We start from the raw sequence: 23,699 nt of genomic DNA, 5'->3' as shown, positions 1-23,699 counted from the left end.
ATAACTATGATGCTTTTATGTACAAGGCATTGAGCTATGTGCAATGATGATACAGAGAAGTACAAGACATAATATCTACCCTCAAGTGGCATATAAACTAGTCAGGGAGACAAGATATATATGAACAAAGAAAATATGAGGCCATTTTTGAAAAACATCAAATGATAAAAATTGGCATACATTTTAAGCACTACAAAAATTTCGGAAAAAGGAGAGGTCACTGTGGACTGTAGGAAGTCAGGAAACATTTTGTAGAGTTAATAGGACAAAAGACAGTCTTTGAAGAATTGCCAACATTTCTTTCGAGCCATAATCTAAGTGTTTACCACGTGCCAGTATTCAGGTTGGCTGAGCAGAGAAAGGATAGGCATTCCAAGGAAGAATACATACAACAACATATAGAGGCAGGGACATACATTGTAAGTGATCCCTTCCCCTCAATTAAACTTATACTCAAACCAGGGAGATATTTTCAATAAATTGAAGCGATATAACCATAAGAAATTTCTCCACCTCTAACTTCATTTGAAAATACTCTCTAAAATATAGTATACTTCTTAGGCCTTAAAAAGTAGACCATTTACCATGCAATTTTTTTTTTGGTGGGGGTGGTGGGTTGGTGATGCTGGTTATTTCCATATAATTTAACCTTCTGATTGTATATGTCATGTACCACCAGTACAAGAGTGAATGTTATATATGCAAAACAATGCATACATAAATGCTAAGTATAAATAGAACACATATTAGAAAAGGGGTAGAACCCAAATCTAAAGTTAATCCCTACTCTCAAGTTCAGTAGAATATATGGAACATATGGAACGTACAGTTACAAGACTGCTGGGAAACACAGTAAGTCTGCATTTAAAAATATTTGCCAGTGAATCCAAGGCAGGAACAAACTTAATTTTAAATTAATTTCTCACTTTTTAATGAAATAACTGCTTTTCTTTGTCTCTTTCCTCTGTTCAACATTCCCTCATATTTTAACATCAATAAGCATGTTTTTCACCTTACCAACCTCAAGCTTTTCAACTTACTGCAATGGAATATGAGGGCGGTCCCCTTTCAGTTTTTATTGTTTTACTGTTTTCTTTCAGAAAGAAAGATTACCAATTTGCAGAGTTAAGATAACTCCAGTGGAGACAATTAAGTCTAGTTTGAATTTAGCAGCTAAAAAAGGATTTTGCAGTTTGTGTCTTCAACTAATCAGAGCTTTCCTACGGACTTCCAAATGTATCATACTTTCTGATTGCTGGATTTCTAAACCACCAGGTCTAGATAATTGCCATATACATTATAATTAAAGTCAGACAGCTAAAATAAAGAGGAAGTCAAGTTTGCTTCCTCAAACTTCACTTCTTTCTAATTTTTGTAGATTATGTATTTGGGCCTGGAGAATTTGTGCGGAATTTTGTGTTTCCCTAAAGTAAGCATTAGATATTTTATCTTCTTTGCACAATCAACAGTACGACTGGAAGATGATCAAAGATCATTTGCCATCTGCATTTATTCTATAGGCAGCTCCCACAGAAAGCTTCTTTAGGGGTCTGTCCCCACCATTTCCACTCAGTCTGCTCTTAGCTCCCCATCTTCCCTTAGAAACCTCTGCTTTCAAGCCCATTTCTGCCTCCTCTGCTGCATCTCAGAGAACAGTTTCCTAGAGAGAAGTTTATCCTGTTGTCCGAAGCTTCTCAACTTCACTACTTTCTGAGACTGAACTTCATTGCAACCCAGACCTTTATAGTTTTTAGCTTCCATTTCAAGAGATTTATTATTCGGTTATAAATATAGTAAATAGTAGCTACTTGTGGGGTTTTTTTGTGTGTGTGGTAAGAGGTGGAAAATATTTCCTCATTTGTAACTTCTTCCTGGTTTGGCCTGATTTGTCTGTAGGTAGATAAAGAGAAGAAGAAATTCGAAATCACATTAATTGTTGCACACCTCTAATGTGGATTTTCAAAAATTCGAGGGAAGAAAAAAAATTTGTGGTTAGAAATGGATCATAACTGAGGAATTAAATCAAACTGAAAATTTCTCTCTGTATATAAATTTCTTCTGCTCCAAACACTAAGTATATGGTTTTAAGGCTATGAGGTTAAGAAGACATTGCACGAAAGGTTACTTTGTGTATTTGCGTTAAAATTTCTACTCTCAATCAAATTTCCTGCTGCATCTGGTTCCTAAGGAAAACAGCACCTCAACCATAACCCCCAGTAAACACTATTTGATGAGGGCGCTTAGTCCGCAAAGCCTTAGATTTATATCCAAATCCACTCATGCCACATCACTGGAGGTAGTGCATACAGCAGCAATCGCACTGCAAACAAGGCTTTCTTCCCTAATCCTAAAACTACTTTCGTTCTACAATGGCTTTCCCTGGTGGGCTGCTGTTAAGAGTTGCAAAGATTTTAGAGCCTTAGTGATCTGGTGCACCATGAACCCTTTTCATTGAAATACAGAGACATGGAACTTAGATTGTGAGAAGTAGAGCAGTAATCTGACCTTATTCCTTGGCAGGCAAAACACAATTTGGGCAATGGACGTCTTGCTGAGCAAGGTCAATCCCTGCAATAAAAAGCTAAGGTGTTCAAGGAATAAGCTTTAGAATCATTTTCTGATATAAATGGGCTGGCTTCCTTTCTTCCCTTCAAGCCATGGTTATAATATTGAATAAGTTTTAGAATACGTTGTCTAAATACAGCATGGGCAAATGATCTCTCTATTAATGGAGCACGTATTAAGCAGACGTTACAGTCTGCTTAATACATGGTACTATATTAGCTGCTAGGATGAGTACAAATAAAATATAGTCCCTATGAGTGAAAGGATTAGGTGATGTGTTTTTCCTTTGTGCTCTTCTGTTTTCTAAATTCAATATACATTTCCTCTGTGATCAGAAAAAAACCTAATCATTGTATATTCTGTAGAAAATAAAGTATATGATAGGAATAGAAGAAAATGGAAAAGATTTACACAAAATGTTAACTAAGTTTATAACTAGGAGCTAGGATTTGAGGTGATTTTAATTTTCTTCATTATCACTTTTTACATTCCCCAATTTTACATAATGAACCTGTATTTTTAAATTTTTAATTGAGGGGGAGAACTCATCAAGTGTGATTAGAAATTAAAAAATCAAGAAAGAGTCCTTAATTACCTCTCAGACTTTTGTTTTCTAGTGTAATTTGTTCTGTATATAGAAGCTCTTAATGATCATTTATATCATATATGATATTCCATTTTTCATCAACTGATTCCCACAAATACAGTTGCCCCTTGGTATCCACAGGGGATTGGTTCCAGGACCTCCCTCATACCAAAATCCAAAGATGCTCAAGTCCCTTATATAAAATGATGTAGTATTTGCATGTAACCTAAACATGTCCTCCTATATACGTTATTTTTAGATTACTTATTATACCTAAAACAGTGTAAATACTATGTAAATAGTTGCCAACATGAGGCAAATTCAAGTTTTGCTTTTTGGAACTTTCCAGAATTTTTTTCAAATATTTTCGATCTGAAGTTGATTGAATCTGCGGATGTGAAACGTGTGGATATGGAGGGCTGACTGTATCCACAACCTCATTGCTTAGTACTTATCCATGGCTCCCTGAACCACTTAAAGGTTCCTAATCTCTTGCTGGGTTAGGAACTTGATTCAAAACCCAGTTTGTTTATGTCAGTATTTTCCTTAAAGATACTTTAGCTTAGACAGTATGATACTGTGTGTGTCAAGCTTGAGATCTAGGGGCTAGCAAGCTGCCCAGCTGAAATTCTCTCTTCGGGGAGGGTCAGCAGGGCATTACAAAGGTTATGTTCCAGAGGCAGCCACCACAAGGGAGACTGCAGTCCAAAAGCCGTACCTGAGACTTTGGTTGTTAGCAGAGTAAATGTCAGAAATAGGTTAATATCAGCAAACTTAGAAGCTTGTTAATCAGCATGATCTTAGAAATGGGCACTCATTGGTAAAATTGAAGATATGAGGAATAGCTAAAAATACTTAGGGACACTCTCACTCTTCATGAAAGGGTATGAGAATCTCGTGAGGCTGGTATCTTGTACCACTGGAAATGGATCTACGTCCTGATCCCTCTTTTTTAAAAAAGTTTATTTATTTTTATTAATTTATTTTTGGCTGCGTTGGGTCTTTGTTGCTGTGTGCGGGCTTTCTCTAGTTGCGGCGAGCGGGGGTTACTCTTCATGGCAGTACACAAGCTTCTCACTGCGGTGGCTTCTCTTGTTGTGGAGCACGGGCTCTAGAGCGCAGGCTCAGTAGTTGTGGCTTGCGGGCTCTAGAGCGCAGGCTCAGTAGTTATAGCGCACGGGCTTAGTTGCTCCACGGCATGTGGGATCTTCCTGCACCAGGGCTCAAGCCCATGTCCCATGCATTGGCAGGCGGATTCTTAACCGCTGCGCAACCAGGGAAGCCCTGGGGCCTGATCTTTTAATGGTCCCATGTCCAGTCATTGGGTCAGGTGACTGGGACTGCCTGATGCCAGCTATAGTGGGAACAGAAGAATCCTGCTTTTGGAACATTGTCACATTTACCTCAAATGAGCGTTCCATGCCAAGATGGTCACTGGAACCTAAAAGGACAGACTACCGGGATGTTGTAAGCTTACAAGACAGGTTATATAACATGTTTTTTGCCTGCTTCAATGACTGTTTAATAAATGTATGTCTGGAAAGATTCGGTCTGAATATTGCATTCATTATACTCTACTCTCAAGGTTGTGGGCAGTAGCTAAGAAACACTCACCTTGAAAGAAACTTAAGAGTTTGTATATTCAAATTAGCTTAGTGTGCAATGAAATTTTGAATATTAATTTCTAATGCTAGAAAATGAAGTCTAAAATACTAGAAATTATACAACAGATGCTTAATAAATGATTATTTATGGAACGCATGTATTGTATTTTTCATCAGATTCCAAGCACACTGTAGTGAGACTTTACTTGCTTTAATGAAGAAAATACAATCGTTAGCATATTAATGCAAATCTGGAAAATGTGGAAAAATGTTCAAACATTTAAACACGCATTCAAAATCTTATCTTCCAGAGGTAACAACGATGATCTTTTCTGACGTAGTTTTGCAGTCTAATTTTTGATGTAAATAGTACATTTTCTACTCTTTTATAATTTGCCTTTCTTCCCACTTAATACATTATAAATACTTGCATGTTGTAATGTTCTTTTTTTAAATCTTAATGAACAGGGGATAAATTCCAAACAAAGATCAACAAAAGTGATGATACTAGGCATCTTTACCTTTTTTCTGACTTTCATGGAAATGCATTTAATGTTTAATCATTAAGTGTCATATGGCTATTGGCTGAACTACACTTCTATTTTTAATTTAATAAGAAATTATGTGTTAATTATGTTAAGTATATATTTATATATAAAACCAGGAATGAATAGTGAATTTTACCAGATGCATTCTCAGCACCTATTAAGCTGATCACGTATTTGACTAGATATATAGAGTTCCTAATACTGGCCCAACCTTGTACTCTTGGAAGAAATCCTACATGATCAAGGCATGTTATTTTGAGGTACTATAACACAGTCGGTTAAGAAAGTGGGCTCTAATGGGTTCATATATTGGATCCTTTATTTACTAACTATATAACCTTGGGCAAGTTGTTTTACTTCTCTGTGTCTCCATCTCCCCATTTAGATAAAATGGGCATAGTAACCTACCTCATAGGCCGTTGTAAGGATTAGTTAGTAGAAAATACTTAGGACATTATCTGGCATGCAATAAGCAGTGTATCTGCGTTTGTTATTGTATCCCTCGTTAGTATTTACTTTTTCAAGTCTAGATATGAGGTTGGTCTATAATTCTTTGTGCTATCTTTGACAGGTTGTGATATCAGAATTAGACTATTTGTGAAATAAACTGAATGCTTGCACCAGTTTCTATGTAATGGAATACAATCTCTTGGTTATACCACTGAAATACGTGGTAATGATCTCTTTTTTAAGATATGAAGGAGATCACATATAGAACCATATATGTAGTTACTATCTTTTTCTTGGAAGAAATTCTTTGTTAACTTTTTCCATTTTTTCCATGGCTATTGGAATACTGGGTTTCCACTTATTAAATCAATTATATACTAATTTATATTTCCCTAGATATTGTTCACTTTAATAATTTCATTATAATAACGTAGAATTATGCATAGGATTCTTACCAATTAAAAAATTCTCCATTGAAAGGATTTTATAATCTGTTACTTAGGTTTCATTTTAAGTATCTGTTTTCTTTTTTGTTTTCATCATTTAGTCATCAGTAGATTTTTTTCCCTCTGTTTTGTAGTTTTATTTCTAGAGATAAAACTCTAGGATTTGTCAGTTCTACTGCTTTTCCAGTTTCTAATTAATTCATTTCACTTTTATCTTTATTAGGTTCTTTCTTATGGTTTCCTTTTATTTATGTTGATAAATATTTTAACTTTTAGGTGAATGCTTATTTTCATTATTTTTGTTTAATAATCAAAGCCCTTAAAGCTATTAATGTACCTCCAGCTATAGCTTTGGTTATATCTCATGAATTTCAGAATGAGTGTTTTTATTATCATCTATACAGTTTTGATTTACTTGCCAAAAGTGTTCTTAAAAACACTGAATGTTTATTTTGTAAATAAGAGTCACAGATGTAGAAAATAAACATGGATATGGGGGGGAAAGGGTGGGGGAAGGAATAAATTTGGAACTGGGATTGATACATACACACTACTATATATAAAATGGATAACTAATAAGGATGTACTGTATAACACAGGGAACTCTACTCAATACTCTGTAATGACCTATTTGGGAAAAGAATCTAAAAAAGAGTGGATATATGTATATGTATAACTGATTCACTTTGTTGTACACCTGAAACTAACACAACATTGTAAATCAACTATACTCCAATAAATTTTTTTTAAAAAACACTGAATTTTTAGGTGAAGGGGATTTGATTTCACTTCTAATGTAACTTGTATAATTCTACCACTTTGAAATGTTAGGGTTTTTTTTTTTTTAGCCTAATAGATCCATTATTTTAAGTGATCCAGGCAAAGAGCTTGAAGAGGAAGTATATACAGACTTTTTAATCTATAAATAAAGAGGATATTATTAAATCAATCTTAATTATACTATTCATATGTTCTATGTTATTTCTATTTTGCCTGTCTCGTTCGTTGATAAATGAGATGAGCGTTAGAGTCTCTCATTACTATTTTTTATTGAAAAATTTTAGCAATATAATTAATATTTTTGCTTTATACATTTTGATATCTTAAGTGTGTAAGGGTTCTTGACTATTATAACTTCATTGTAGATTGTACCTTTAATCAATAATAAGATCTCATTTTCCCATTTAATGTCTTTTTACTTCAATTGTATTTTATCTAATATTAATACTACAACTCTAGCTTTTTCATTCACATTTACACAATATAATTTTGCCCATTATTTTAATTTTCCCATTCTAAGTTTTACATTAAGTTTGTGATTATTAACTCAATGCTACTTGGGTGAATAAGGCCCATACAGCAAATTATAAAGAAATAAAATAACATAAGTGAAGTGGCCAAGGAGTAATAAATTGGAGACCATAACAAATTGGAGAGTGATGCCACATTTTGGTGGGCCATTGGCTAATCAGCACTAATTATTGCTGCAATATGAAAATGTTGCCAGTAATTTTAATTTTAAAAAGAGTGTCAGAAAATATGGATTTTATCAAAATGTTTTGATTCTGAAACACTTTGTGGTCCCTTCCTTCCAGGAAAAGAACATAATACTCCTTGGGCTGGAAAGGTACTAATTGGCAAGATTTGTTTTAGGTATCTTTCAACAGCATAGAGTTGGGTTTCATTACTGAACACATTTGCAAACTTGGACTTAAACATAACTGATAATGGATACATTTGGTCTTCTGCCATCTTCTTTATGCCGGACTTTATGCTTTGTTATTTTATTCCTTTATAATTTGCTGTATGGGCCTTTTTTTCCCCACTCATTACATATTCAGTAGATGAACATACTCTTTACAGTTTTAAAAAAATACAAACTCTGTGTTTCTAAATATGATTTCCAGGTAAAATGAAGAATTTATTATACTTTCAGTTTTCACAATCATTTTATCTCTTTACATCTCAGTTTTTATTTACAAACAGAGTTATAAACTCTGGTATTAACCAGAGTTAACACCTGGTTTTATTAAAATATTCTTGTTTCTCTTTCAGAATTTAGGATAATTACATTCTAACTTTAGGATAATTTAGGGTAATTTTATAATTACATATATTGCATTATTTAGACTGGGACTATGTTTTTATGTTATGTATTCTTCCTTCTAATTCTTTAACAACAAAATACCTGTTCATGTGTTTTGATTTTTATTCATCTCTCAACTGGAATATGTCTGAAATTTTTTTCAAGTAGGGAGCATTATCAATTACTATCTTCACAAATGAAAAACCACACAACTGGGAACTAAGATCAACACATTGCCCACATTTTCCAGTTCAAAACTCTTTAGATGTCAATTTTTAAAATGCCTTCTTATATTTAATGTCCTAGAGAAGAAGGCTAGCTGGATTTTGTGTTTTGGTACCTGTTTTATTTTTGCTATTTTTCTTTGAAGTCTTTGTTTTTTTGAGCCAAAACGATCAGGAAAGTATTCACTAGGGTATGTCCAGGTGGTGATTTCTTTTCCATAATTTTGCCTGGTATACCCTGAATCCTTGATTTACAAGTTCTGGTCTTCTTTTTTTTTTTTTTCGGTACGCGGGTCTCTCACTGTTGTGGCCTCTCCCGTTGCGGAGCACAGGCTCCGGATGCGCAAGCTCAGCGGCCACGGCTCACGGGCCCAGCCACTCCGTGGCATGTGGGATCTTCCCGGACCGGGGCACGAACCCGTGTCCCCTGCATCGGCAGATGGACTCTCAACCACTGCGCCACCAGGGAAACCCCAAGTTCTGGTCTTCTTTTCGATTCAAAAAGTGACGGGAGGGACTTCCCTCGTGGTCCAGCGGCTAAGAATCTGCCTTCCAATGCAGGGGATGCAGGTTTGATCCCTGGTCCGGGAAATAAGATCCCACATGCCACGGGGCAACTATGCCATTGCGCCGCAACTACTGAGCCCCCACATTCTGGAGCCTGCACGCCACAACTACAGAGCCTGTGCGCCGCAACTACTGAGCCCACGATCTCTGAAGCCCGCACACCACAACTACAGAGGCTGTGTGCCACAACTACTGAGCCCACAATGTCTGGAGCCCGCGCACCACAACTACAGAGGCTGTGCGCCGCAACTACTGACCCACGATCTCTGGAGCCCGCGCACCACAACTAGAGAGAAGCCTGTGCACTGCAACGAAGAGCCCATGTGCTGCAATGAAAGATCCCGCATGCTGCAACTAAGACCCCACACAGCCAAAAATAAATACATAAATAAATTTAAAAGTTCATTCTCTTAAAAAAGAAAAAAAAAAGTGAGGGGAAAAATAAATTGTGAAGTAGAAGCCCCTCATACCTATGATTGTCCCCAAAGCTTCAGAAAAAATTCCCTCTATGGCAGCAACACCTTGCCCATATTTCTCCACATTATCTTTAAGGACACCAAGAAAACTGTTCAGGAATCCTCCTTCTACATAACATCAAAATCACAGTGGCTTATTGACTCCATCTTTGTTACATCTCTGATCACTTCCTTACTGTCCCATCTTACTGCCCTTCTTCAATGTAGTTTTCTACCAGCTGGGCTGTAATAGCCTTATAATTAATTGTTCTGCATCTACCTACCATGTCTGTCTGTCTGTCTGTCTGTTTCTCTCTCTCTCTCTCTCTCCACACACACACACACACACACACACACACACACACACACACACTTTGTTTTTGTTTGTTTGTTTTTTGCCTATTGACTTACTAAACTCCTTCCCTGGCAAGAAAGGGTGTTTCAATTTTATACCCAAATTCCATTTTCTAGCTAAGTTCTTTGGCTCATTTCTCTTTCACCATATCTGTATATTCTAGTCCCAGTTCCTCTGCTTATGTTCTGCTTTCCCTGGCTTTTTCTCCCATCTTAACTTTCAAATATTACCTTACTTCCTAAGAACCATCCTTCTTCATAACATTTTCCCCAATTATACCTCCCAGAAACACTTCCTCCCTCCTCTAAATTCCCATGGCCTCTCCCTACTCGTGTTCTAGATTTTTCCACCATACTTTTCTTATCCCCACTGCTGCACACTATTACACTACACAAAGGGTGGGGACTCTGTCTCCTTCATCTCTGAATCCCTCATAGCATCTTGCACATAAAAATGTTTGATGTTGAATGACTGTTAAAGTACTGAAAAACCCTTTTAGATAATAAAACATGTCAATTCTGAATACCTAGAGGACATCAAATTTAACAGAGAAGATCTCATTCTAAAAGTATTACCTGAACTGGTCTGTTAGAAAGTGAAGAAATTTCTTTATTTCATCCATATGACTGAAGCTAGGAAGGTGCCCTCCAAGTGCTTGGCAGAATCTCTCAGCTTCTTCCCAGTTCCTCTTTCTTACAATTCTTTCTATATGAAATAGCTTAACAAAATATAATGTTAATTTGTTTCCTGGTATAATCATAAAGTATTCATAAGTTCAAAGTCAATTACAGTCAAATGTGTGGGCCCCTGAAATAGACTCTTAGAAGTGTAATAAAGTCATAGGTAAAGGCCCATATACTGTGACACAAACAGGTCCTGTTGAAAGTGTCAACTAGAGGCCAGACTGACACGGACCCTAAAGTAAAATTTTTGACTTGTAAGAAGTGACAGAACTCTTCATTTGACAACAATAATTAAAGGGATATGAGAATCGTAAGCAAAGTATTAGCATGGCATACAGCTCACCCAATTTCCCAAAACAAAAGAACCCTAGGAAAGAGCCAGTTCTGGCTCTGGCCCTGCTCTTTTGGGTAGCACATGCGTTTATATGGGAATGAGTCATCTGACACCAGAGGTTCAATGATACCCTGACAAGGACTCTGCGCTCCCAAACACTTCAGTAGGTGATGTATATGTCTGGGAAGGAGCACAGTTTGGACAAAAACATGGACTAGGAGAGTAGACAGATAGCTTCATTGAGGGATTGAATGAGAATATTACTTTACCTTATAACAAGAAAGACCTGAGGGGAAACTATGCCAGCCTTCAGGACAGGGGTCTTCAGGCTTGGGGGCTGCTTTTTCAGGCTCAGGGTGCTCACTTATTTTCTTGCAAATTGAAAGTGCTCTGAAGCTTCTGCAGTCTTTTACCTCCCACTTTCCAAGAGACTTCCCCGTAGCCATAGCCACACACCCTCCTGGAGAAGCTGGGGTTGAACAGAAAAGTTTAATTAAAAATAACATTAAAGGGACTTCCCTGGTGGTCCAGGGGTTAAGAATCCACCTTCCAATGCAGGGGACGCGGGTTCGATCCCTGGTCAGGGAACTAAGATCCCACATGCTGCGGGGCAACTAAGACCGTGCACCGCAACTACTGAGCACGTGAGCCACAACTAGGGAGAAGCCTGCATGCCACAACTAGAGAGAACCCAGTGCACCACAACAATGATCCCGCATGCCTCAATGAAGGTCCCAGGTACTGCAACTAAGACCCGACGCAGTCAAAAAATAAAATAAATATTTTTAAAAAACATTAAAAAATTAAAGCCCAAACATTTTCTAGTGCCTACACACTTTATTTGATTCAAAGTGGGGAGAGAGAATAGGAAAGAAAATGGAGGAAATAAATGTGTTGTTCACAATAATAATGATGACAGTAATACAGAGAAGTGTTTACTACTTGCCACGTACTATTCTAAGAGGATTAAGTGAATTGATCCTCACATAGAGTGGATTCTATTGTCACACTGAGGTACAGTGAGGATTAGTGATTTGTCCAAGGTCACATGTGAGAAAGTTGCTGATCCAGAATTGGAATCTAGGTGGTGTGTGTGTAGAGCTGTACCCTAAACCACTATGATGCTCAGAACAGTCTAAATCGTTCATATTCACCTAACAGCTTTCAACAGTTTTTAAGCAACTTGGTAAACCTCAAAACAAGACTCTCAGATTCAGATCCAAAGGAAGAGCTGGTACCATAGAGGTAGAAGGAGGTGTGTGGTAATATACATTTGTTTACTATTAATTTTATGGCAGCCAGAATTTTATTTACTCACTACAACATTAAAAGATAGTTTGTATTGTCAGATCCATTTCCAGATGAAGAATTAGTGACTTGCCCACAATCATAGTTAGTGAGTGGAGGAGTCAGAACTTGAACCCAGATTTGTCTGGCAAAATGCCATGCTCCCTTTCCCATTACATCACACTGCTGGAAATGCGCAGAGGACAAGAAGAACATACACTGCAAAGTAATAAGGACAACTTCCATTCCATCACACAGAGAAGCCATATGGTCTCATGTCTCATTATACAAGGACAGCAAGAGGAACAAGGAACTGGGAAAAATAATGCTGTGTTACCCTGGATGGGTGTGCTATTTTCTCTTATTCTACCCCCTATCCACGGCTTGCCCAATGCAAACCAAACTGGCTGAATCTGGGAGTAATAATGGTAAAGAGGACTTACAGGCAGTCTTTCTGGCTACAGACTGAGAGAATAGCTATTACAGCTACTTCCTAAGCACCCCTGCCCCCGACCACTGAGGTTTATCCATGAAGAATGTGACGCTGACTCTAAAATGTCTGAGTGTCTATAAAAGAAATCATGTATTTTGTATTTTAGAACATTCTAATTTAAGATGAAATTTAACCAGGATTAGCATCTGCATCCTCCATCTTCTACAAGTAAAAAGATGACCTTGTTATTATCAATACCACTCATATTTATACTGATGATCATGTATTACAAATTTTGTGGGCATTCTCTATTTCAAACAGTGTTTTTAACTACACATTCACATGTTCCAATTTCTACGTTATAAAAATGGTCTTCATGATTCCATTATACAAACATAAGAAAATATAAATAATTCAAAGGAAGAAAAGTCGAATGCTGTCTCATAAAAAGCGAAAGTCCTCTAAAAAGCATTGAATTAGAAATCAGATCTGGATTTTAGCAATTCAATAACCAGGTAACCTTCGTCAAGTAAGTCACCTTTCTAAGCCTCTGTTTTCTCAACTCTAAAATCAGAAGGGCCTTCTGAGGCCTTTTCTGGCTCAAATGTTCTGATTCTATGACTAATTATGGTCAACGCTTTAGGCTAAAGAAGGATAAACTACCTTTCAGAATAAATAATACCTATAATACATTGCCTCCTTAATTCTCACCCATTGAGAATAATAGAAATAAACACATTCAATTTTGGAGAAAGAAGTTAAGAAGCAGAGAGGTGAAAATGTAAAGTGCTCCACAATGAAGCTTCTAGGTTCTGTTTGAGACTATGTGGAAAAGATAACAAACTCACACTGATGCTTCTAGCTCTGTGCCATTAGATGGTGGTTTCTGAGAACTGAGTTTTCTAGCTTTTATTGGGTAATTGCCGAGAATTTCATAGGGAAGACATAGTCGCTGCTTCTATTTATGGTTCCGTAGACAGACTCTAGTCCTGAAAATCATCATCTCCTTCGTATTTCAAAGGTATGTGAAGAACAGATTTGGGAGGAATGCTGCCTTTCACAAGTCACTGTATTCTACTGCTTTCAAGGCTAAGGCACTCACCTGGCTCAAGAAAATTCCAGTTGGAAAAGGTTACAGCCCGCTTTATTCCACCAGCACTTCCCCAACTATACTCTCCACTTGCATCTGTATCTCTCAGGCCAGTCCAGAAGTATTTTTCTGGAGACTTAGTATACTTTTTAATCATATCATTCAGGTATTCTTGCTCAAATCTACAAAATGAGAGTCAAATTAGTAGGTGTTTTTTTACAGTGACTGAAATACTATATAAATTGAAGACGCACTTTTTTTAAGGAAGATTATTTAGCAAAGGAACCCAGAGTTAAAAGTTCACACCTGCTAGTTACAGTCAGATTGCAGTTGGTTCCAAAGGGGACCTCATCCTTGTAAATCTTGTAACAGGCTTCTCCATGTCTCTTCCAGCCCTAAATCAGAGGAAAAATATCACACTGTCTTCTGCACTTGATAACAAGCCAGTTTCTGTTACATAAGTAACATCTTACAACTAAGGGAAATTAAGGACATGGATAGGGAATTTAAACACATGATGAGAGTGGGATACAATTTCATAGAAAACCTCCATAAGCCTGTGAGCCTGTGTCAGACAGAAGGAATGTCTTAACTTTCTTTACCCCTAATGCCTAGCTCATCATAAGAGTATAACAGTTGTTAGTTCAATTATTTTTGAATAAGAATAATACGAGTAAGAGAAATAAAAAATTAGCGTTGAGGATATAATCATATACATTTTTATAGAAATTCATGAATAGATAATTAGTTTTCCTATAACTCTTTCTTCTTCTGTAAGAGTGCCGATATCTATGATTCACCACCTTCTGGCTTGCTCTAACGTATAAATGAACAGAACCTAGTAATTTCTTCTATTTTCCAAGTCTAAAGTATTTAAGTCTCAACTACCATATCTAACCAAGAAGGTATAATATTGCTTAGAAAAACTTCCACAGGGGTTTTACATACCTCATCTGGAGGACACATTTTATCAGATCTTGTATCATTCAATTTTTCTCCCTTTTTCTTACATACATATTTAAGTTTCTCTTCACATGATTGGACCTTCCACTGACCTAGCTTTTAAAAAACAGAAAATAATTTTTCCCACAAGAGAAATTATTTGCCACATATTTAGAATTGAACTCTTATCTTAAATCAAGATAGTTTCTTCCCACAACTATCAGGGAGGGAGAGGGGGAGGAGGGGAAGGAGGAAAGGGAGGGGGAGAAAATGAATATAAATGAATGATTAAATCTGAGAACATACTCCTAGAAAATGCTACCCAACAAACCTGGAAGCCTGTTACTTCAGCATCACCTCAAGGTCACAGTGGGGATGAATTTCATTTTCTTATAAGTGTGACAATAAAACCACCAAAGGACACTATACAGAAGTTGAAGAGAGAAGAACCCAGCCCACAGAGTTGCCAGAGTTCTAGTCTTCTTCCATATGACACAGCCAGTTTGTCCACAGGTTAAAAAACTTTGGAGCGACGATTAGCCAGGACATGGAAGCAACTTAAGTGTCCATCGACAGATGAATGGATAAAGAAGATGTGGCATATATATACAATGGAATATTACTCAGCCATAAAAAGAAACGAAACTGAGTTATTTGTAGTGAGGTGGATGGACCTAGAGACTGTCATACAGAGTGAAGTAAGTCAGAAGGAGAAAAACAAATACCGTATGCTAACACATATATATGGAATCTAAAAAAAATGTTTCTGAAGAACCTAGGGGCAGGACAGGAATAAAGATGCAGATGTAGAGAATGGACTTGAGGACACAGGGAGAGGGAGGGGTAAGCTGGGATGAAGTGAGAGAGTGGCATGGACATATATACACTACCACATGTGAAATAGATAGCTAGTGGGAAGCAGCCGCATAGCACAGGGAGATCAGCTTGGTGCTTTGTGACCACCTAAGGGGTGAGATAGGGAGGGTGGGAGGGAGGGAGACGCAAGAGGGAGGAGATATGGGGATATACGTATATGTATAGCTGATTCACTTTGTTATAAAGCAGAAACTAACACACCATTGTAAAGCAATTATACTCCAATAAAGATGTTAAAAGAACAAACAAACAAACAAAAACTTTGGGGCAGGTCACCTAATCTCCCTGTCTGAGTTTCCTCATATGTAAGAAGATGATGATGATTAGAATAGCTACTCCCTAAGAATTTTAGAATCAAAAGTTTCTGCCAACTCTACTTCAGTCTAGACGTCAAAGTTCTATCTTTCAAATATGCTCCTTAACATTGATTTTGCTTAAGTCACTCTGCTTTCTTTGAATTAAATTTTAGTAAGTCAATTGTGATGCGGGTCAGTTTTGAACGTTGGAAGCTGTCTAGATAAGCCAGCAGTTCACTCTGGCCTATGGGACCTCATTTCTATCTTTGATACTCTTTTAAAGATATCCTGTGTACCCTTTTAAATAGAGCATTAAATGGGACACCCTTCTAAATTCAGCTTTACACCTTTCTAAAAACATCTTTACTATTGAAACACTTCTAAATAGCCCTGCCATTTATGGCTTCCACCTAAGTCTCTCTAGAAGTCGGAGTGACACGACTGGCCTCCCAAACAATTAGGAGTCCACAGGAAAGTGCTACAAACAAAAATATAGAGATACGTATGTCCTTTCGGCTCAATAGTTTATTTTGGACTCTTCTGAAAGTCCAAAGCATGCTCAGTAAACATTTATGCATTCTATAGGAGTAAGACAGTCTCTGAACCAAGTCAGACCTAATTTTTTAACAACACTAGTTTTTCAGTTCTCAAAGTTGGCTTACTTTGATCTGAACATGAGAAGATGGGATTTTCCAGGTCAAATTGTGGCTACCTGCTAAATATCACACTGGTGGTACTGAGAGAAAGCAGCTTCTCAGAAGCAATCTGGCACAAGAATCTGAGCTCTAAAGGGATTCTCTTGATCTGTTTCACACCAGAGAAGATACTCTCAGATAGGAACTGGATTGCTTCTTTAGTAATTATTTTATTTACCTTTTCTCAGCAGCTACTGGAAAGACAGTCTACAGTGTTTTTACCTTTTATTTTCTTTCCCAGCTTAAACACAAATATCCCAACCAAAGTCATCTTATTATTATTATTAGATTTTCAGGTATAACAATAAGGATATAAATAAACTTGAGGAGGTTTCCTACCTTTCCTAAATAGGAAACACAGTTGGGAGTCTTATTGTAGGGAACATGTGGCTCATTCTCATCCCAATAAGTCAGAGTAACTTCAGTACCATCTGACCACTGAAATAGAGTTGGTGTATTTATGTTCCTAAGGCCTGTCCATACTTCTTCTTTGGCATCTAAAAGAAAAATGTTTTATTTGTTTGGTTACTCAATTACATTCTTCAATATATACAATATGCTACTGAGTTTTACATTCTGATATGGGGTGTTAGGAGCCTTGACGGTATTTTTTTTCTTTTAAAATTTTAATTCAGTAAATGGTACTCTTAATTAACCTGTAAAAGTATTGATAAGTTAGGCAGGCCCGATGATGAGGGCTTTTCAGGTCACTTATACAGGTAGGGCACACAGGTGGAACAGCTGTACTATGACCTGTAGGCTGGATGTTCCTGATACCTGTTTAGATAAACCTTGCTTTATGAGAAATAATGAAACCCTACAAATACAGTCATAGATATTCCAATTAGAATAAGGATAGTGTCCATCACGGCCATGGAATGACTATACTGCCTTCCCAGGTAAAACAACTGGCACCATGCTGGCACAGAATAGGTATCTAGTACTTACTATTACTATGGGTGAATCCTAGGAGGAGGTCTTAATACTGGCTCTCTAGTGTTTCGTTCTTCATTTTTCAGCTTTCAAATAATTATAAAAGTGAAACAATCATCACTTAAGTGTTGGGAGTAATTTAAACAGCATTTAGCTTATGAGAAGAGGGAAATGATTCAATCGATGGTTGTACTGTCAGGTTGGTAGCTGCTAGCTACATGCGGCTATTCAAAACTGTAAATCAATTAAAATGAAATGAAAGTAAAAATTCAGTCCTCCAGTCGCCCTAGCTACATTTCAAGGGCTCAAAAGCCACAAGTGGCTGGTGGCTACTGAATTGGACAGCACAGATTACAGAATGGTTCCATCACTGCAGAAAATTCTATTAGACCATGCTGATGTACAGGATCAAACTGTAAGCTTTTCTTTCTTGCTAAGAATCTGAAAACAGGGATACTTTAAAATGTTTTAAACCTCTCAAAGAGGATATCTTAAAAACTTACCCCCATTATGGAGTTTTGTGACAATCAGCTCCACATCTGCTAAAGAATGAATGCTGATGAGGTCACTGCTGAAGGTTTTGCATTTCATATGTGCCTTATCCCAGGAATCACTTTCATTTACCAGCAGATAGCAGAATCCATTATTTGGCAGCCAGTCTGCTGCATCACAGCGGGTATCTGAGTATGTCCAAACATCTGGAGGAAAAGAAGCTATTTATATTCCAGTAAAGACACATCTATTTTGAATCAATATTTAAATTCCTGAATATTGAATTGCAAATTCTTCTTTCTTGAATCATAAGACTTCTGGAAAACTGGAGAATGCGATGTGAGATGGTACAGTGACATGCATTTTTGTGGTGCCTAATGTATACATAACATCATAAGAGTGACTGCAGGGATTCAGATAATAATGTGACTTTAAAGGGATACAAATGTGCTACATGGCTGGCCACAGACTATTTAAAGAGGGATTGCCCTTAGTCCTAGTAGACAGAAGAAAAGTGTGGGGTAAGCCAGTTGTTGACAAATCTCTTCCTGGGTATGGGATTTGTGAGGTTCCCCTCCAGTCTCTGACTTTGAGAGATTATGAAGTTGAGCCTCCTTTTCATGTATGGTCAGCTTAGCAAAGGAATGTGCATTAATGCTCACTGTTGAACAGAGAACAGGCAGAGATTTAAGGAACATAATAAAACATTTATTCACTTCACACCCAAGAAATGGCATCACTGGAGGAAAAGGGCATCTCTGGACCTCTTCTTTCCTCCCCTCTGCTAGTCTTACAGTCCATGGAATGAGGGACTCTTTGTTTTGACTATAATAAAACTCACTCAAGTGATGGTCAAGAAAGCTTAGAGAAAAAGAGCAAGGTATAAACCATACAAAATACTTCTACCTACCCCTCTTAAAAGAACTAGAAAACAGTTTGGCTTTTCAGGCTTCATGGATTCGGACCACTTGGAATGTTTGTTATAAGAAAACATAGCATCTTAAAAATGTGGACAGTTTGAGTTTTACTAAACGATAAAATTCAGGTTCAGCTTCTCACACTTGTAAAATAACTCAATTAGCTTTAAGGTCCTGAAATAGCACTTATTATTATGATATTTTACAATTATAATAAAAGAACAGAGGGAAAAACACCCATAATTGAACTTGAAATAATTATTTTCATATTCTAGTTTTTGTCTCTATGAATACATATTTTTACAAGATTAAAATGATAGGTAGGCATATGATTTTGTTCTGCTTTTTTTTTTTTTTTTTTTTTTTGCGATACGCAGGCCTCTCACTGTTGTGGCCTCTCCCATCGCGGAGCACAGGCTCCAGACGCGCAGGCTCAGCGGCCATGGCTCAAGGGCCCAGCCGCTCCGCGGCATGTGGGATCTTCCCGGACCGGGCACGAACCCGTGTCCCCTGCATCGGCAGGCGGACTCTCAACCACTGCGCCACCAGGGAAGCCCCTTGTTCCGCTTTTTGTATTTTCCTGCTGGCACAGTTATTTTAATAAATGCATACTGTTCAATCATGTGGAAGCATCTTGATTTACTTAACAATTGATACTACAGGATATTTATTTGATCTATCATTAGTCATCCTGGTTTATTTTCATTTGTGCTGTTTTTTCTGCTATGCCTTTTATCGTATGGACTAAATTTGGTTTGAATCAACTTGGAAGATAAATGTTCATTTTCCCTTATTATTTTTTAAACTTAAAATATAGCTTTATGCTCCTATTTGGATGATAAGAAATTTTATGCTTTATTCTCTTCCCCCAACATTCCTTAAAGCAAGACATTTTAAAACCTCCTCTTCTCCTCCCAGTTTTAAGTATTAGTTTTTCTTATTCAGTGAGGATTTAATCAAATACCAGGTATACGGTGGGCGCTGTGAAAGACAGTAGGGTATTTCTCTTCTCCATTCTTTCAAAGACTTTTCTTTCAAACTTTTAAACTTTTCTGCAGCTCAGAAGTTGCAGCTGTCCTGTGTCTCTCTTATCCCCGAACTCCCTGGAAACCCCCCCCCGTGTACATATTTTGTCCATCTGCACCCCTCCTTTCTACCTGACTTAGCAACACAAAGAACTAGTCTGGCAAAAAAGGAGAGAGAGGTGGGCAAAGAAGGGGTGGGCATTGTGGGGAAGGGGGTGGGAACATTCCCGTGTCCATATCATTTTTTACTTCCCACGGAGGTAGGTAATATGTAAGACCTGGCCTTAAAGCAGTGGCCCTCAAACTTGAGTGTGTATCAGAATCACCTGGAAGGCTTTTTAAAACCCAGATTGCTGGTTCCCACCCTCAGAGTTCCTGATTCAGTAAATCTGGGGTAGGTCCTGAAAATTTGCATTTCTTACAGGTACAGGTGAAGCTGATGCTCTTGGTCTGGGGAAACCACTCTGCTCTAGAGAAAGAAGAGCCACCTGTGAACAGAAATATATTTCCTATCTAGAATATCTCTGCCTTCTCATGGGCATATACCAAACCAAAGCTTTACTCATGTGGAGTTGATAATATCTAACCACAGGTTCAAAACCAAATACTCCCCTGCACTGGCAGTATCAGGTGAAGGAAAGGGGAAAACAGGTATCTGAAATGGATTCACTTGACTTCACAAAACTGTAATTGTGGCATCTCTTTGTTGGAGGAAGTGAGAAAGGTACCTGTCAACTCCACTGTGTTATTTAACAGTTTCTTGCAGATGTAGGGCAGTTGAGCCTCACAGGAAAAACTCTGCCACAGACCCGAGTCGGCATCCATTCTCGCACAGCTTGATCTGTCAATTACAGGTGCACTCGGCACATCTTGAACAGCAGGATTTTCAAAGAGTTAAAAGAAGAAGGTTGGGGGCAAGGGTGGTGGTTAGAAAAAAATAACTTGTATTCCTTATTTTCTGCTTTTAGGGGGACTCATAAAATAGTTAAAACTTTCAACTAAATTGAAATGTTTAAGCTGCAATGGACAATCATGTGCTTACCTATGTCTTCTTAAATACAGGATATGGTGGGGGGGGCAGGAATACTCTGATCTGTTGTAGTTAATTTAAAAACCAAAACCAAAAACCAAACCTCTGCCCCAAACCAACTTGCATGTCATATCTTGTGGTCAGTAGCTCTTAATTTGCTACCCTACACAATAAAAATACCGATTTATGATTCTGCCATGCCTTTAAGGCTTTAAGATTAAATTCTCTTTAAAGATTTTATTTACTGAGATAATAGAAAATTTATTTACTACTTATAAAATTCCATTAACTAAAATGCCCCATGTACTGGTATCTTATTGTGCTTAACTTGTTTTTCTTATATGTATGCAGAATATTTTGGTACTGAAGTTAGTGTTAACTTTTACATTCTACATTTGTCAGAAGCCTATGGTTTTATTTTTTAAAAAGGTATCTAAACCTTCTTTCCAGGGGGAAAAAAGGCATTTTGGCTAGTTAGTGAGTTAGGGTTTGTTTATTTAGTATAAAATTTTCTTTAAGGTCTTTTTTTGTGTATTAAAATATAACCATTATGTTGTCAGTACTTGGGTGCTGCAGTGGAAGACACCAAGAGTTTGAGGAACATTTCCATATCAGAGTTAAGCTGCAGATGAAACACAACATGGGTCAGTCATGGACACATCAAGTCCTCTCAGGGACACAGAATGGTTCCTGGGCCACGTAGCGGGGCTCATTCTGCTCCTATCTAAAAATGCAGGGTCACTCTAAAGATTAGGGACAAATGCTCAGTTGCCCATGCTGGGGGTCAACTTGCCTATAATGATATCACAAGCGTGTAGGAAAAAATATTCTTCTGAGAGGTAACCATAATAAGAGTTGTCAAGGTTTGAAATTTGTACAAGCTCTCAGGGGATGGGAAACTCTTATTTTTTTTGAAGCCTGTGCTCTGTGCATAGTAAGCGGAAGAGGGAGCAATTACCTGGGTCCCAGTTGAGAAAGTTTAATGGCTTGTGGTCTGACCATTCCCAGCCTCTAGCAGAGTACAGCTGATTTAAACCAATCCAGAAAATTCTTGGAATGCCTTCTTTTTCTGTAAGAATTACACATTTTTAAAAAGTGACAAAATTACCTGTTATTATCTAAGTCAGACTTAAGTTTATACTAATAGCAAAAATATCTGAAGGCCTTGATTATGAGGCAGGAACCCTGTAGGAGGCTGTCTATCCAACAAAGGCAGATGATGTGAGAGGCAACAAAACTGCAGTCTATTGAGAAACCCAAAGGCTGCTAAGTTAATTCGCTGCTGCTTTCCCATTAGCTTGTCCAATTCCCTTTCTTCTAGTAAGAACAGAATATTCTCAGAGTAGATGTTTCACTATCTACTTTTAATCCTCTTGTACTGATATAGAAAAAGTAGTTTCCATTACATATCTAAGTTTTGAAGGTCTGATTATATTCCATACTGACAGTTTAAATTCGTTAAGCACATATCATTTGCCAGGTACTAAGGACATAAAAACCAAAACGATAAAGTCCTGCCCTCATGACGAGTTCAATCTAGTAGGACACAGATATGGATCCCCAAATGGTGAAGTGTAACCAGTACTGTTTCAGAAATATGTACTGAGCTAGGCAAGGGATATACAACTCTAGAGTCCAGAGGAGACATTAAGGCTGGAGATACAGAATGGGACACACACACACACACACACACACACACACAAACACACGCAAACACTCGTGTTACAGTTGAGATGCATCATTCAAAGTTATTATTTGACAACTAGATGACATTAGCATAAAAGAAAAAGAGAAGCAGAAATAGTTTAAATAGAGAAGCTAAGTGCTGATATGCCACTCAATGTGCACATGCTCACAAGCAATGGATGCAATCATGCTTGTTGTATGGGGCCATGTGTATTAAAAAAAGAATGTGCGAACAATTGCAAGGATTTTCACACCACTGTCAAGGAAGTCAACACCATCATTCAAGAACCTGGTAAGACTTTATCGACATCACAAAGAATTTGAAGATATTAAAGGCCAAGTAGAAGAGATAAAGCAACTAATGAAATGGTCTACAGAAGACAAGGATGATGTTGACAAACAGGAAGAGCTAACAGGTTGGAATCTCTATAAATTTGTTGAAATATTCCCAGCAATAAAACACATGATAACAGTTTCTCAATTCCTCCCAGAGAATTCTGTATGATATATTATAGTATTATATATATAATTCATGTATCTTTATATATAAATATAAAATACAATTCTATATTACACAATATATATATTATATAAATATAAATAATTCTTAAAGTATGGATTTTGTTCCATCATACATTTCAGATATATCTGTGTGATTTGCATGCAGAGAACCATATCCATACCTTAAGGGCTCTTTGAGGGTAATTTTGACTACATGTAATTTTTGCCTTACTTTCACACTTTAGAACCCAAATGCCTAAAACAAGTAACTTCACCAGAACTGACACCTGGGAGTGGAGGAGAATCCCTGGGTAAAGCAGAAATAGCACCAGCAAAGACAAAAGCGGCCAAGAGCAGTAACCTGGACACCAACATCCAAGGGATGGGCAGGAGTCTGGGAAGAGGGTGGTAGGACAGAGGCCCAATTATCACTCCAGTGAGGAATAAATGTGAGGTTAAAAGTGAACTGTAGGGGCTTCCCTGGTGGCGCAGTGGTTGAGAGTCTGCCTGCCGATGCAGGGGACACGGGTTTGTGCCCCGGTCCGGGAGGATCCCACATGCCGCAGAGCGGCTAGGCCCGTGAGCCATGGCTG

General features: G+C 37.6%; 1 protein-coding gene across 2 annotated transcripts in view; it reads right to left on the bottom strand.

Moving 5' to 3' along the window:
* LOC309824825 (CD302 antigen) overlaps nucleotides 1–23,699 on the bottom strand; it is a gene marked incomplete at its 3' end in the record, with an annotated part of 129,228 nt that overhangs the window by 85,966 nt on the left and 19,563 nt on the right. For both annotated transcript variants that reach the window (XM_082657998.1, XM_082657999.1), the window contains exons 5-13: nucleotides 21,878–21,988; nucleotides 20,618–20,758; nucleotides 17,959–18,153; nucleotides 16,862–17,019; nucleotides 14,662–14,772; nucleotides 14,020–14,108; nucleotides 13,726–13,895; nucleotides 11,173–11,372; nucleotides 10,462–10,604 (exon numbers count right to left, since the gene is read on the bottom strand). In XM_082657998.1, the coding sequence (XP_082514124.1) occupies nucleotides 10,462–10,604; nucleotides 11,173–11,372; nucleotides 13,726–13,895; nucleotides 14,020–14,108; nucleotides 14,662–14,772; nucleotides 16,862–17,019; nucleotides 17,959–18,153; nucleotides 20,618–20,758; nucleotides 21,878–21,988 (1,318 nt within the window). The remainder of the gene's footprint in view (nucleotides 1–10,461; nucleotides 10,605–11,172; nucleotides 11,373–13,725; nucleotides 13,896–14,019; nucleotides 14,109–14,661; nucleotides 14,773–16,861; nucleotides 17,020–17,958; nucleotides 18,154–20,617; nucleotides 20,759–21,877; nucleotides 21,989–23,699) is intronic.

This window comes from Grampus griseus (assembly GCF_964374135.1).
Source record: "Grampus griseus genome assembly, chromosome: 7".
NCBI classification, from domain to species: domain Eukaryota; kingdom Metazoa; phylum Chordata; class Mammalia; order Artiodactyla; family Delphinidae; genus Grampus; species Grampus griseus.
Note: the sequence above shows the minus strand (reverse complement) of the source record. Positions and strands in the feature narration are given on the sequence as shown.